The 15120-nt window shown below is 34.3% G+C and overlaps 1 protein-coding gene across 3 annotated transcripts in view; it reads right to left on the bottom strand.

The window, feature by feature from the left end:
* Positions 1-1426, bottom strand: part of quo (quattro) — a 39210-nt gene extending 37784 nt beyond the window's left edge. For all 3 annotated transcript variants that reach the window (XM_051113137.1, XM_051113139.1, XM_051113138.1), the window contains exon 1: positions 1102-1426. In XM_051113137.1, coding sequence (XP_050969094.1) covers positions 1102-1104 — 3 coding nt within the window. In that variant the 5' untranslated portion in view covers positions 1105-1426. The remainder of the gene's footprint in view (positions 1-1101) is intronic.
* Between the last annotated feature and the right edge of the window lie 13694 nt (positions 1427-15120).

Here is a 15120-nt window from a genome sequence, read left to right as displayed (position 1 = left end):
ATGACTTTACTGTCACTTTTGAACAATTTAATGCATCCTTGCTGAGTAAAAAAATAATTTCTTTAAAAAAAAAAAAAAAAATTTGAGTGGTAGTACATCACTTAATTTCAGAGCTCATTGCATGTCTGTCGTAAAGTGTTTTTGCATTATCTATGAAGTCAATAAATGGGATCTGACACTTTTTATTTGACTGCACAGACCGCTGGCAGCTGCAGCAGTGGTTGCTTTTGGCAGAATAAAAACCAGAAATATCAGAAAATCACCACATGTCAGAACATATTGGTGAAATGATAGATAAATACAGTATGAGCGTTATTATCATCTAAAGGGAGTGTAGAACCTGCTCTGCTCTGCAGTTGGCATGAACTCCAAAGGTTTGAATCCACAAACATGCCTTAAACACACTTCGACCTGCTCTCCTGTACCTGCCAGCATGTAAATCACTGCAGTATCAGAGATTAAACACATCTGTCTATCTCAAATAAAACACAACATAAAGCTTCAATAAAGCTTCAGCCAAACACCATCAATCATTCAGAGACGCATAACAAACCATCAGTACAGAAGCAAAGCTGAAAAGTAGGTCAAGTTCTGAGAAAAATCTGAGACCACACTGAAAATCTAGGAGGTTTTTCATATATAAACAATTTCGAATGATGAATCTGTTTTATCCTTACTGTGAAATCACAACACCAAGGCTAGAATCAAACAAATAGCAAAACAAAAGCTGATCTTAAGACAATTTTACAAAGTTTGGCTACTATACGTTCACGTCTTTTAAATTTCGTAATAAAGTGTTTTAACACTCGTTGAAACTTCAGCATGTTTATTTTTATTAGTAACATAAGTTGAGACAAACTTCAAGAAGTTGAGACTAGAAAACACTCGCAGCAACAAAGCGTAAAAAGGGATAAAACTTTTTTCTTTGTTAACTTACTGCCATGCTAAACATTAATGCATGTTAAGGACTAAATCATGTTCACCTACAACAGCAGTAAGTCATCACTAGTTCAGTAGTCCGGTTATCAGTGGTTCAGTAGGTCAGTGGCACAACAACACAGACCGTGTGTGTAAAAACTGAAATGAACGAGTTTTATTTACCATCTTGACGACTGAATCACTGCTACTGAGTTGTCATCCTAAAATCTGTGCCTCCAGCAGTGTGAAATTCCCAGTTTAGTTCTGGATTGGTAATGGCAGCTCTCCCATGATAGTCTCACATCCAGGGGTGCTTCCATGGTGTCTGGTTTGGGACGGCTGGTAGATTTGGACTATGGTGGATTACAGCCATTATTTAGCAAGTTATTGCAAGTTTGTGCAAGAGTACGACGTCTGCTGAGAAATGCAAAGTGTCAAGCGGTCTGTCGTCGGCTCACTGTGCCGTTTTGTCTCGACTGTAAAGTGCTTGAGAGAGAGAGAGACGGAGAGAGCAAGTAAAGAGGAGGAGGAGGAGGTCTTTCTTTCGGAGGAAATCCCCCTGAAGGCTTTTCATACTTTTCTCAGTGGCAAATCAGGACCTCCCTTCACACACACACATACACACACACACACTCGGTCAAACAAAGAGACCACTAAAGCCTCCCTAAATTCTTTCATTTCCTTTGTACAGTTGAGTTTCTTCTCGTTTAAACACTTTAGAGAGAGGGAGAGGCAGAAACGGAGAGTGAGCGAGAGACTCTTGGAATGTGTAGTTACACAAACACCTGAATATTACTCACAGACGCTCTCAGGAGGAGACTGACGGATGAAAAACACTGACGGTTTCTTAGAAGGAATGTCCATTACTTAAACACACACACACACACACACACACTTCTAACTATCGGCATGAAAGTGTGGTCAACTTTGCAGATTATTCTGGCCAAGAACCACCCACTTAGACAGGAAAAGAGCGCCTGATTGACATGTACAGTGACCAACCAGTTTATTTTTAAACTGCAGTTTTTCTTTATTTCTTTTTTTCTTGGAAAAAATGTAAATGAAACAAAGTTGGTGAGACGTTATTAAAGTTATTAAGGATTACTGACGAATTGTAAGATTATGTATAATGCAATTTACTTTTAAAAAGTGTTATTGTAGTATTATTTATGTACTATTATATTGCTTATTTTTAATTGCGAAGGCACCTCTTGTTTCCGTTAGATATCTTATTATTCTTCTGTTTTTTTCCGATCAAATCTATGGCAGTCCATGGAACCGCTTACGGGAAAGTTATGAAATTTGGCACACTGATAGAGGCAAGTTTGGTGTCTCAACTCTCTAGTGCTACCACAAAGTTTCACTCATGTATATACTAGTAACTTTTGAACTATAAGGTCTATTATTATTTCTTCTAAATCCATGGCTCATGTTGAACTGAATGAACACCAAAATCATTAAATTGTAAAACACTAAAATTTAAAAATCATAATTTTTTTTCGCTTTTTTACAAAAAAAAATACTTATTTGAACTCATCCTAGACAGCTTGTCTGATTTGCACCAAAATTGGCTTAGATCGTCTTCTGACCATGCTGGCAAACAGTTATGGAATTTAAGTTGATTAGTCAAACTGTTCTCAAATAACGTGTAAACGAATTCTACAAAGATCACCTGCAGTTTCGGAGCAGCTATATTAAAAATTGCTATTTTTGATAATAACTTCTGAATACTTTGGCCAAAAATCACAAAACTCGTCTCTTTAGATTCAGTGGAGCAAGCCGAGCCATGTCAGCTATTTTGGGTATAGGCCATTTTGAATTTTGACATAAAATGCTATATGTGACCCTGGACCACAAAACCAGTCTGTAGTAGCACAGGTAAATTTGTAGCAATAGACAAAAATACATTGTAGGGGTCAAAATTGTAAGTTTTTCTTTTATGCCAAAATTAGGATATTAAGTACAGATCATGTTCCATGAAGATATTTTGTAAATTTCCTACCTTAAATATAACAAAACTTAATTATTGATTAGTAATATGCATTGCTAAGAACTTTATTTGGACAACTTTAAAGGCAATTTTATCAGTATTATCTTCAGATTCCAGATTTTCAAATAGGTATATCTCTGCAAAATACTGTCCTATGCTAACAAACCAAACCAATGAATGTATCCAATGTATGAATGTAATGTATAGCCTATTGTAATGAAACTGGTCTCAATATATTCTTTAGGTCATACCAAGAACATTGATACCAATTTTGCCATAGTCAACCGAACTTCCTGTCTGTCATTTTGATATATGTTGAAAAACAACTTTTACAAACTCCTCCTAGACCATTGCTCAGATTTTCACCAAATTTGGTCCACATCACCTTCCAACCATGCTGGCAAAACGTTATGGATTTCGTGTTGATATACAACATGGTTTTTGTGTAACTTAACATATTTACACCAAACTTTGTATGTGCCACATCAGACACCACTTGTAACAGCGCCACCTATTGCTCAAAAGTAATAAACCACTCATTAACCATTAACAATAAATTTTTCAAAAACGCTAATAACTTTTGATTGCATTAGCCAATTGTAATTAAACTGGTCTCAACATATTCCTTGGGTCATGCCAAGAACATATATACAAGTTTTGCCATAGTCAGTCGAACTTCCTGTCCACAATTTTGATTTGTGTTGAAAACATACTTTTTCAAACTTGTGATGTGATTTTTTTTTTTTTTTTTTTTTTTTTTTTTTTTTTGAAGATTTATTTTTGGCATTTTTAGCCTTTATTATGACAGGACAGATCAGATTGGACAGGAAGTGAAGTGGGAGAGAGATAGGGGATGGGATCGAGAAAGGTCCTTGAGTCGGGATTCGAACACGGGACGCCCGTAGCGCAATGGCGCTGTATGTCGGCCACTGTCCACAAGGCTATCACGCCGACTTAGTGATGTGATTTTGTCATTTTTATTTGTTTTTACTTCTTAGTTTTTACTTTTTTATTTGTTTTTACTATTTTATTATAATTATTATTTATGAATATTTTGAAGTAGCTTTAATTTTCATGTTGTGTTTTAAATCTTTGCTTTTTTTTTTTTTTTTTTTTTTTTTTTTTTTAATTAGCTTTTGGGTTTTTATGATTCTATTTAGCCTATTTTATTTCAGTTTTAGGTTTTTTTTTTAATACTTCAGCCTGAACTTATTTCAGTTAATTGTTAATGAAGCATTTCTAGTAGCATTTTTTTTAAGTTTAAGTTTTTAATCTATTTATTTTTCTCTTTATTTTAATTAGTGAAATGATGTTAATGGTTTTAGTCTAATAACAATGCTGAGTAAAACAGGACTAGGGCAGGATTTCATTTTTGCCATTGAGAAATGACTGAATGATGATGATGTTTGTTTGACAAATGTGTTAAGTGGTTGAAAAATAAGAGCAACTGAAAGTTGTTTCAGAGGCAGAGCAAGTTTGTGATAAAACATTTTAATAAAATACTATGAAAAACAGATCTATAAATCATAAAAATTGAGAATATGTATTAAGAAAAAAAAATAGTGTCCATTTTGATTTCATGTTGACTTTAACAAGCCGCCGCCCAACTGAACGTATACAACAGAATATGATAGATGATTGTGGCCAGACATTAAACACAATGATGAAAGAATTATGGTTTTACCAGTTAGTCCGGAGCGTTACATGGATAACATCAAGGACACAGAGAATGTGAATGTGGATAATAGAGTCCTTGTGTTTCTCAGCGATTACTGAATAAAGATAAAGTGTAAGAAACAGTGCCTGTGTGGAAATTAGACTGATGGACAGATGAGTCAAGAAGAAAGAGAGAGGGAGGTTTGATGGGGAAAAAAGCAGACAGAAAGATCTCTGTCATGTTTTAACATTTATCTGATGCTCATAAAGAAATAATCTGATCAAAGCCCGTCTAAAACACTGAAGCAGATGTCTGGAGATAGATGAGACCGTTTACAGAAAACACAAAACAAGCAGAAAGAGCTACATTATTACTTTGTCCACAGAAATATGCAGATACAGAATGAGTTACATACCCAAGGTTTGTTCAGATCACTAACCATGTGTGTGAGCAATACTAGTTGTAATGGCTGACTAAGCTAAAAAGAATGTTTTAGGGAAAAAAATGCATAATAGGACTCAGTAGTTCTTTGGTTATAAATAAATAAAAAAGTAGTTCATAGTTATAAATAAATAAAATAAGTATTGTTTTTATTGTTTTGAAACCCTATAAACTTGTATTCCAATAAATAAGGTTGTTTGACACCAAAATATTAGATACCAGTGAAATTTCAGAATTCTTGATTCCAGTTTTGATATCACAGCAAAAACTACGACACGACACTAATATGAAGTTCAATCATTGTTAAAGATAAATAAACAGTCAGTATTAAAATAAGAATAAATTAACTAATTACAAGCAATGACACAAATAATTGCAATAGAACAATTATGCATAATGAATCACTGCATAGTCTTCACTGTGTAAATTAAATATAAATGTAAACATCATTAAAATGACAAAAATGAGTTTCTCTCTGTCTTCTGTTGTTTAACATTAACGACGGTGTATTAGGCAGCTGTCACTTTAAGTCTTAATGAACGGATCCAATATAATAACACACATCCGATTTCTTTCACTATTGTTTAAGTTCATTTAAGATTTAACATCTGTGTTTACAAGGATACTTGCCAAGACGGGCATTTTGACAATTTTTTGGTGTATTTGTCCATTCAAGCAAAATAAATCTCAATCCAGTATTCCCACACTGGCATGCAAATCGAAATTGCTTGAATGTTTAAATTGGCAAGTCTTTCAATAAACTTTCGTGCTGACAAAGCACCGGCTTGATTGTCTTTCAAGTCCCCAGGCCGTCGGGCAGCCCTTATTGAGTCCTGATCATAATAATGCTGAGAGAAACAGGAAGAATACAGAGAGGAAGGATTGATGGTTCTTGTTAAATCTTAGAAAGTGAGAGACACCTGTGGTTACTTCGGACTGCATGTTCATCTGGACTTTTGCATTGAACACAAGAGTCTCAATCCAGCAAACACCCTGAAGCTGCTGGACCTGCAGGAGTCTGACCTTCTATTAAAGGGTCATTCATCCTCTCACACACACTCACACTCATTTTCTCCTTCTCTCTAAAGCATCTTGTCTCATGTCTTCTCACAAACAAAAGCAGTGATCTCTTCATCATTGTCGTTATATAAATACATGCACATAATAAATTGTGTTTACAGTCCCAGTATAATTTAAGTGAATCCCTATGAGATCAGCTCTAATCCAATAATGATGTGTTATTTGATTTTTGTCTCATCATTTACTGATCCTCTTGTTGCTCCAAATCTGTTTGTCTTTTTTTCCCATCAGTAATGTTTACCATGTTGTTCACGCTGCTGTTTACAATGGCAGTAAATGATGTGCAGGTGCTTTAAATCTCCACAACTGACAAAATGGTATCATATCAAGATTTTTTTTTTTTTCTGTGAATGTTCCACTTTTATCTTCTTAATTAGTTTGTTTTTTAATTATACAGAACTTTGATATACTATATAGTTTTTACAGTACTTTTAAAATTAATTGGATTTAAATAAGAGTCTGATAGTCTTCTGAAGTCATGCAGCTTTGCATGAGGAACCGACCAATGGCTTTCTTATAAATATATAAAATATTCAGTTACATCAGAGTTGTTTTGCAATCACCTGATGTGACATGCCTTGACACTATACACTGTAAAAAAAAACCCTTTTTCTAAGTTGTAAATAAAAGGTTATTGGAGTACATTTACAATAAAATATGGTCACACCTTAGTTTGGGGACCAATTCTCAACATGAGAATTCAACATCTATTGCTTCAATAAACTCCCATTTTGCTGCAGAGTTACTAAGGTTGTTTAGTTGTTAAGTTTAGGTATGGTGTAGGATTAAGGGATCTATATGATCATGTAGAATAAAGCAGGGGTTTTCAAACTTTTTGGAGCCAAGGACCCCTTAAGGACCTAAAGGCTAAAGTTTAATGTGGGTGGGAATAATGAACATAATACGATTGTTCTGTTGGTGCAAATTGTCCCCATTGTATATGTCCTTTTACAGCATGAAATAATTAAATTTATCATATTTTCCAGAAAGTTGCACCGGGTCAGGGGGAACAAAACACATGCAAGTCACATTTTCTTATAATGTAAATACTAATAGGCCTAAATAAATGAACGTTAGGAAGCTTGACAAATACTAAAACAGAACATAAAAATAAATGCATTAGGGGTGTAACGGTTCACAAAGTCACAGTTTGGTGCGATTAGACCTGCCACACAGTGGTGTCACGGTTTTGTTGTTGTCAGTTCAGTCAATTGACGCTGAATTGCTGCTAATTCGTAGCATTGTGGACGCGCATCCCAGAGCCTGTGCTACACGAACTTTTGTGCTTAAAAAGTATACACATTTTTATTTTTCAGAAAAAAGAGATCGTTCCGCTTGATAAGACCCTTCTTCCTCGGCTGGGATCATTTAGAGCCTTTGAAGCTGCATTTAAACTGCATTTTGGAAGTTCAAAATCGGGGCACCAATGAAGTCCATTATATGGAGAAAAATCCTGAAATGGTTTTCTCAAAACCATAATTTCTTCACGACTGAAGACAGAAAGACATGAACAGCTTGGATGACAAGGGGGTGAGTAAATTATTTGTGAATTGTTGTTCTGGAAGTATTGTTCTCCTATAAGTGAACCCGTTTAAGTGTTTACGTTTTGCTTATTTGACATTAAGCATTAAGTCATTTTGGAATATAAATCATTGCACGCTTCAGAAGATAAAAAACGTGAGCTGTAGTCCGGAAAATATGGTAGCCTATAATAGCAAATTATTTTGCAGACCCCCTGACTTTGCGTCACGGACCCCAGTTTGAAAACCCCTGGAATAAGGCATTAATAATAAACAGCCAATATGCTAATAATATGCATGCTAGCAAGTTAGTGAGAACTGGTCCTTAAACTAAAGTGTTACCAAATACTAATTCAATCCTTTTTTTTTTCATTTGTAATTCATTGTGTTACTTGCTGTTTCTTTGTGCTTATTAATTTACTAACAAGATTGAATTATTTGAAAGTAAATTGTATTTATTTATTTATTTCAGTGTGTGCGAACATAAAAGAGATTTGAGAGCTGTACCAGTGGAGATTTTCATCGTTTAAATTTTAGTCTGTTCTCACTCATAGATGATGTGTTACTTCAGAAAACTTGTGAAAATGCAAAAATGCTTGACAACCCTTGGACATCCCTTCACTCTTCCATTGTGTGGAAAAGAACAGCTTGGACATTCTGCAAAATATCTTGTTTAGTGCTCCTCAGACATTATTTCAAAAGAAATCTAAAAAGAGGAATGTGAAATTGATCCATTTTTTTTTTTTTTTTTTTTTTTTTTACAGATGGAAAAATTTAGCTAACAGAAGAATGTGTTAGATATCAGTTCTAGCCTGAAGAACACATCTGGAATAGAGACAGCTGTGGATGATTTGAGCGCAATCGTGTTTTTGTGTGACAAATCAACCTGAAATGTTAGTGAGTGGTGTGAACTAGTGTTAGTTGGTTTACGAGGTTGGTTTACAAGCAGATTTTCTATACTGAGTTCATTGTCTTAAACACACTTATTCTTCTCTCTCTCTCTCTCTCTCTCTCTTTAATACCTAAACAGCAGAGCCGGACACTTTTGAAACCTGATCACCATCATCTGTTTCTGCTTTATCCTGCAGTGTTTCCTGAGCATACGTTATCAACGTGACTCTAGGAATGAGGCTTTTTGAACTGTGATGTGCAGAGAGCATCAAAATTAAAGCCTATAGATTAGAATTCAACCTGATAGGAAAGATGAAATGGAAAGAAAAAAAATTCAGTTCGACTGTAGAAATCATGGTGTATTCCCTTAAAGCTTGTAGGTGGATGTGCAGCAAGATCTGCAGTTTGTGTAGAGGAGAGTTTTTAGTTTTTTTGCAATGTAGAAATGCAATGTATTTCTTTTATATTAAATATTCCATACAAAAAATGTGTTTTCTCTAAAGTGACATCATCCTTATTGAGCAGGGACTGCTTTTCTAAGCGGATGGACTTCTGGTTATGCATTACTGGTGTAATTCCTGTAGGTGGAGTGGTTTTGGTTAGTTATGTTGCTATTTTATGTTATGTTAGTTGTGCAGTTAGATTGGTTAGTTATGTTGCACCCTTTTCCAGTAATCATACAGGGTTTAATAGCTTTATTATAACAGGAGTTGTGGGAGGAGTAACTTTGCACAGACAAGGTCTATAAATTATTATTTCAGCTAGTATATTAACATATACAGTGTTTAAGTCTTGTGTTTGTAGTTTTGAAGCAGTGTTCTTATTTCAGTCTTCTTTGTAATCCAAAGTTAAATCTGAGCATGCTCAGTGGTGTTTTCCTGGTCTGTCAGGATCTCATTACAGCTAAAGGAAGCGAATGAACATAGTCAGTGGTGTTTCAGTGGCAGTTTCAGCCATTAAGGAACAACGAGTCGACCTCCAGCTGTAAAAGTCCTATTTATTTTCTCCATAGAGAAATAGATTCTTAGCAATGGCATATAAATCTTTCATGACAGGTGTAGCTTGAGCTCTGAACCTGTTAAAGGATGATATATGATTTTGTAGAAGCCAGTCTGTGTGATTTCGACTTTTTAAAAAAAAAAAGAGAGAGAAAGAAAAAAATCACTAATCAGCAGGGTTATTATAGTTAATTTAACTAAACTCAGATCATTACTTGAAAAAAATGTTAAATGAAATAAAATGAAATGTAAAAACACTTATTTTATTTCAGCTAGTTACACAGGCAACAGTGCTAATTTTCATTTAGTTTACTATGTACTGATATAACCATACTTATATATTTACAAAAAAATAATACAAATGCTATAACTACAAATAAAATGAAAAATAGGTGTGTAAAATGGAACAATAACAAATATTAATTAAATAAAAACAATAAAACTACAATAGTATGTAAATCATACTAAAATAATACTGCTAATCAGACTTGAATTTAAGTTGAATTATAAGTGTAAAATAAAATGAATATGATCACTTATAGTCAGAAGTTATGTGTCATGCCATAATTTATTGTTCAGTACTGTACATCATTTGCAGTGCTTCATGAGATGAGTGGTGTTAGTAGTAGCTGTATAAGTACAGTTTCTCATTTTCTGCTTCACATAAAATATTGTGGTTTACTGTGATATTAAAACGCATTATTAAAAAAAAAAGAAATGAATGTGAATGGGCTGAAACACTGTAAAACAGGCCGATCAGTGTTGCTCTCTTTGGCACAAGTGGCTGACAGGGCTGTGAATGGAGATCAAATGACTTCAGGGCTCTTTAAAAGTACTTTCCAAGGAAACAATGACCTTTCCATTGACCAATCTTGACATTGCCATTAGGGAAAAGGCTCGCATGTAAATAAACAAAACACTGCAACAGGAACTGCTCTATTTGTCTGGAGATCCAGCAGCATTTGTCAGAGAGAATGAATGACCGCTGTACTGCATGTAGGCCTACTACATGATTTCAAACCATCCCTCTTCTTTTGTTTTGAGGTATGTTTAATTACTCAGAAGAACCCATTATGTGGTCAAGTCTTTAGTAATGAAAACAAATCCAGCAGTAACACAGTCTAGTTAAATCAGGCCATAATCCAAACTCATATATCCAGTGATTTCCATTAGTAACTCAGATTTTAGTACATTGCTAACACATGTTGCTAGCATGTTTTAACATGTTACTTGTATGCATTGTTGTTTGTATTGTTTAGCACATTGCTACCATGATTTAGTGTGCTGATAGCATGATAGCATTGCTTGTTGTTAGTAGGGCCCTATTAAAACTGTTTTATTTTTTCACAAATTCCGTTTTACTTATTCCCAAATTCTGTTTTTTCAACTCCTTTTTAATGGTTAAATTTAAATTTTATTAATCAAAGAGCATGTCTAATTAATTAAAATCATGAAACTTTAAAATTTAATAAATTAATAAATTCTGTGCATAAATTTAGCATGTCTAATTATTTGAATGCATCCTTAATTTGTTCAAATTTATTCTTAAAATAGCCTTTTTTCCTACCTTCAGAAATTCTGTGCTGTGTATTTAAAATGTTCTGTTTATCAAATAAAGGCATAAAACATTAATTTCATTTATCTTTTAATTATTGAAAATTAAGCAAACTGTTTTTTTTTTTTTTTTTTTTTTTTTTTTTTGGCAAACAAAGGGGAGCTTACTATTAAAATTTAAACATGGAAGAAATGTTGTGTGGTTATACCCTAAAAAATAATGTTTGTTTCATTTTAGTAGTAGTAGTAATCAGTGTTGGGAAGGTTACTTTGGAAATGTAATAGGTTACAGATTACAAGTTACTTGATTTAAAATGTAATAGGTAGTGTAACTTTTCAATTACTTTATTAAAGTAATGGAACTTATTACTTTTAATTACTATCTGATTACTTTTCTAAATGTCTAATATTTTCAACTGTTAATCATTTTGAAACATTTAAACCAGGCAGAGTTAACCTTACAGTAGTGATACAGTAGTGTTACAACACTGATTACTGTCAGACTTTCAAAATCACTTTATCATTTGAATTAAGATTATAATAAGTAAGGGATAACATACATTTTTATTTTGCGATAGCAACTGGCTGAATGTACATTATCTCACTTATTACACAGCTGCTTGATAGATTATTTAGATGTTTCATGTCAAAATTATTACTTAATTATTACAAAGCTTCCATGGAGAAATCAGTTGCTAGCAAACGGCAAGTTCAAACTAGACATTTTAGGTATACAGTGCAGTCATACCAGTTTTCTTACACAACATTTCACCACATAAATAATTAAGTAGTAGTACTAGTTTGTTAGTTATCTTATAACCCATTACAATGTACAAAAAAAAAAATGGCAACAGCTGTGTTTGTATGAAACAATAGAGCAAGTCCACGATACCAGGCTGACAGAATTAAGAAATTGTACACATAATATTGAATTAAGCTTTAATATTTTATTAGCTAACCAAAGCTTCCGCCAAGAAAAATGATGAAGCATATAGCACTGACTTTAAGTTGCCCTGAATGAGTCTGAGCTGTGTAATAGTTTAATTTAAAGCATAGCCACCACGAATTCAGACTTTTTTTTTGTGTGTTTTTTTTTTTTTACTTATATTTTTGGGCTTTTTATGCCTTTTATTGTGATAAGACAGTAGAGAGATGACAGGAAAGAGCTGTGTCAAATGCTCATGAAGTGACTCTCAGCAGATATTATTCATGTATTTATGTCCTCATTTAGTGCGACGACAGATGCTGAAATCACCACCTCAAGCGTGCTTCAGTGCGTGTAGTAAACAAAAGCGCTCGTCTGCTCCATCCATTAAAACAGAGACGCGCAGAACATGCAGGATTCACATTTAAATGGTATTTTTGCGGTGCAATATTTACAGATACTAGTCCATATTGCGGTTTGATTTAAGTGTAATGACCTACTTTTGATTAATGCATTCAAACTTTGACAAATTCCGTGACATTCCGCCTTATTCTGTAAATTCCGTTTTTATGACTGGATTCCGCGACTCTGTCTGGAAATCATAGGGCCCTATGTTAGCATGATTTTGCACACTGGTAGCATAAATTGCTAGCATATAACATGTTGCTAGCATGATTTAGCACATTGTCCTAGGATAGTTGTCAATGTTTAGCCTAGTGTTCCTGTTCAAAAGTTTTGACCCCTTCAATGAAAGCTCATAGGGTTTTTCGTAGTTTTGATTGTTCGGTTTACGAAAACCTAAAGTCAGATCATTTAGAAAAGATATAGCAATCTGAGTCAGACCAGTAGTTATAGCTTGAAATCACTTGGAGGAGATACAGTTTAAATTTAGTCTCGGAAGAAGAAGAAATAGTAGATCAGTATGTTGGCTTTATCAAGCAAGCATAATCAAAATACACGCTTATGATCTCTGGTGGTGTATTGAGACATGTCAAGTATGAAGATTCTCTGTTTAATTTAGACTAGAAAAAAAAAGATTTCTCAAGACAGCCTTTTGTAAGCCTTGACTTTGAGATCAGCTTGACAAAGCGTTGCCTGGAAGTACCTCATAGATATAGCGTTTGAACAATAACACTATGTTGACCTTGTCAAGCCGACATAATAAACCCACTGAAATCACCACGGCAGAATAAACAGCCAAACAACAACATAAACTACTGCACATTCAAAGGTACAAAAGCTGTCCAAGTAATGGTACACTTTCAAAAGATACACCTTTGTACCTTATTTACACCTAAAAGATGCATTTTAGTACCTTGAAAGTACCTAAAGTGCACATAATAGTGCCTAAATTATACATATTAGCACCTTTTAAACTTAAACATTAAACTTTTGTACCTTTTTTCCGGAGGTGTATGTAGTGCTTTATACAGTACATATTGTTTTAAAGAAGGTTTACATAATAAGAGTGTGAAATGACTTTAATTTCAGCCGTAAGCAGCTCTACAGAAGACAATAGTTTCATATTCAGCTCAAGTCAGTTTAGTGTTGATTCAGTTCAATAGTGTGTGTGTTTTGATGTCTTAGGCCAAATGTCTATGTCAAAACAGCTTGATAAACAGTGTTTTAGTGGAAATGTAAAATTCTGAAATGTTTGTGAGGGTTCATTCTAGGTAAAAAAAAAAAAAAAACAAAAAAAAAGATGGAAGTCAATGGAAAGTCCCCAACATGATAGAAAAACAAATGTGTGTGTGTGTGTGTTAGGGTGGGGTCGACTGTAGTTGAATGGAGGTCTCTTCTCAATTTCAATAACGAGACAATAGAAGTGCATGAATGAATGTGTGAACTGGGGTTTTTCGTAGAATCTCTTTCAGTCGCAGACAATGATTCACTTCATCTGTCAAAACCATTTACATCTTCTGTGTGTGTGTGTGTGTGTGTGTGTGTGTGTGTGTGTAGAAACTACTGTACTCAAACTAGAAATGAAAGTCATTTTAGTCAGATTTACAGAATATATCTCCTCTTGATTGCTGTAATTTTTACATTTATTTTTTTCTGCCCTATAGCTACAATTACGAATATCTTTCAAAAATGACCAAAGTATGCCAATATGGTTTTGTACACCATGGTGCTGCTTATGATATTGCCATACCACATTATTTTCATGCACTGAAAAAAGTGACTTTGCAATAAATAGCTAGGAAATTTTACAAATCAATACAAAGAGATGGCAAGTAACACTGAATTACACATGAAACTCTGATTCATGTAAAAAGACTAAAATAGTACTTTCTTTTAAAATGTCCTCCAGAGTGTATTTAAAACTTTGAAAACTCATTTTTTACAGCATAGCACTGTAAGATTCTCATGATAATGCCATAGTAGTAATATTATGACAGTGTATTTATCATGAAAGTGGTATTTATAGTGGCTTTTTTGTAACTTTTTCTTTTTTTTTGTTTGTTTGCTAATCTGCTAAAATTCTAGATGTGTCTCTCACTCTCAGCTGATGTTTGCAGGGGTTTGTGTGCACTGGACAGGGGTGGAGAAGACAAACAGAGCACCTGAATAATGTCTCTGTTTGTGCGTGTGTGTGTGTAAGAGAGAGAGAGACACACCCCATTTAAATATAGTATGAGCCAGACGGCCTAATCATGGCAAACACACCTAAACGCACCATGTATTTCTGCACCGCTGCTGACCGTAATGTGGACGGAAATACATTTACTGTCATTAAAATGCCTTTTATGTTTCTCTTTTCTTCTCTGGTGAATTTAGGAGAAACACGATTCCCTTGTGTAATGGTGAAGGTATGCATGCATTCACCATTCAGGACAAACACAAATGGCTGGACCGTCCAAACACATACACACACACACAGGATGGAGAGCAGCTCTAATTCAATTTGACATTTTAAATCGTTGCAGATGCGGCTCAGACTGTTCAGATGTACAGGCGCTCGTACTTGTGTGCGTGTATCTGTGTTTAATGTGAATGCCCGTATAGAAACTGGACAGTCATACGCGATCACCCAAAGGGAATGCTTATAAAGCACAGATGTACCGTGAGGCTCTGTCTAAATTACCTTAGACACTCTACAGTAGCTGTTTACTCTTTGATTTTGTGCATCCTTGAATACAAATATG

The sequence above is a fragment of the Labeo rohita genome, chromosome 6 (genome assembly GCF_022985175.1).
Source record: "Labeo rohita strain BAU-BD-2019 chromosome 6, IGBB_LRoh.1.0, whole genome shotgun sequence".
NCBI lineage: Eukaryota > Metazoa > Chordata > Actinopteri > Cypriniformes > Cyprinidae > Labeo > Labeo rohita.
The sequence above is the reverse complement of the archived record's forward strand: the minus strand, read 5'-3'. Positions and strand labels throughout refer to the sequence as shown.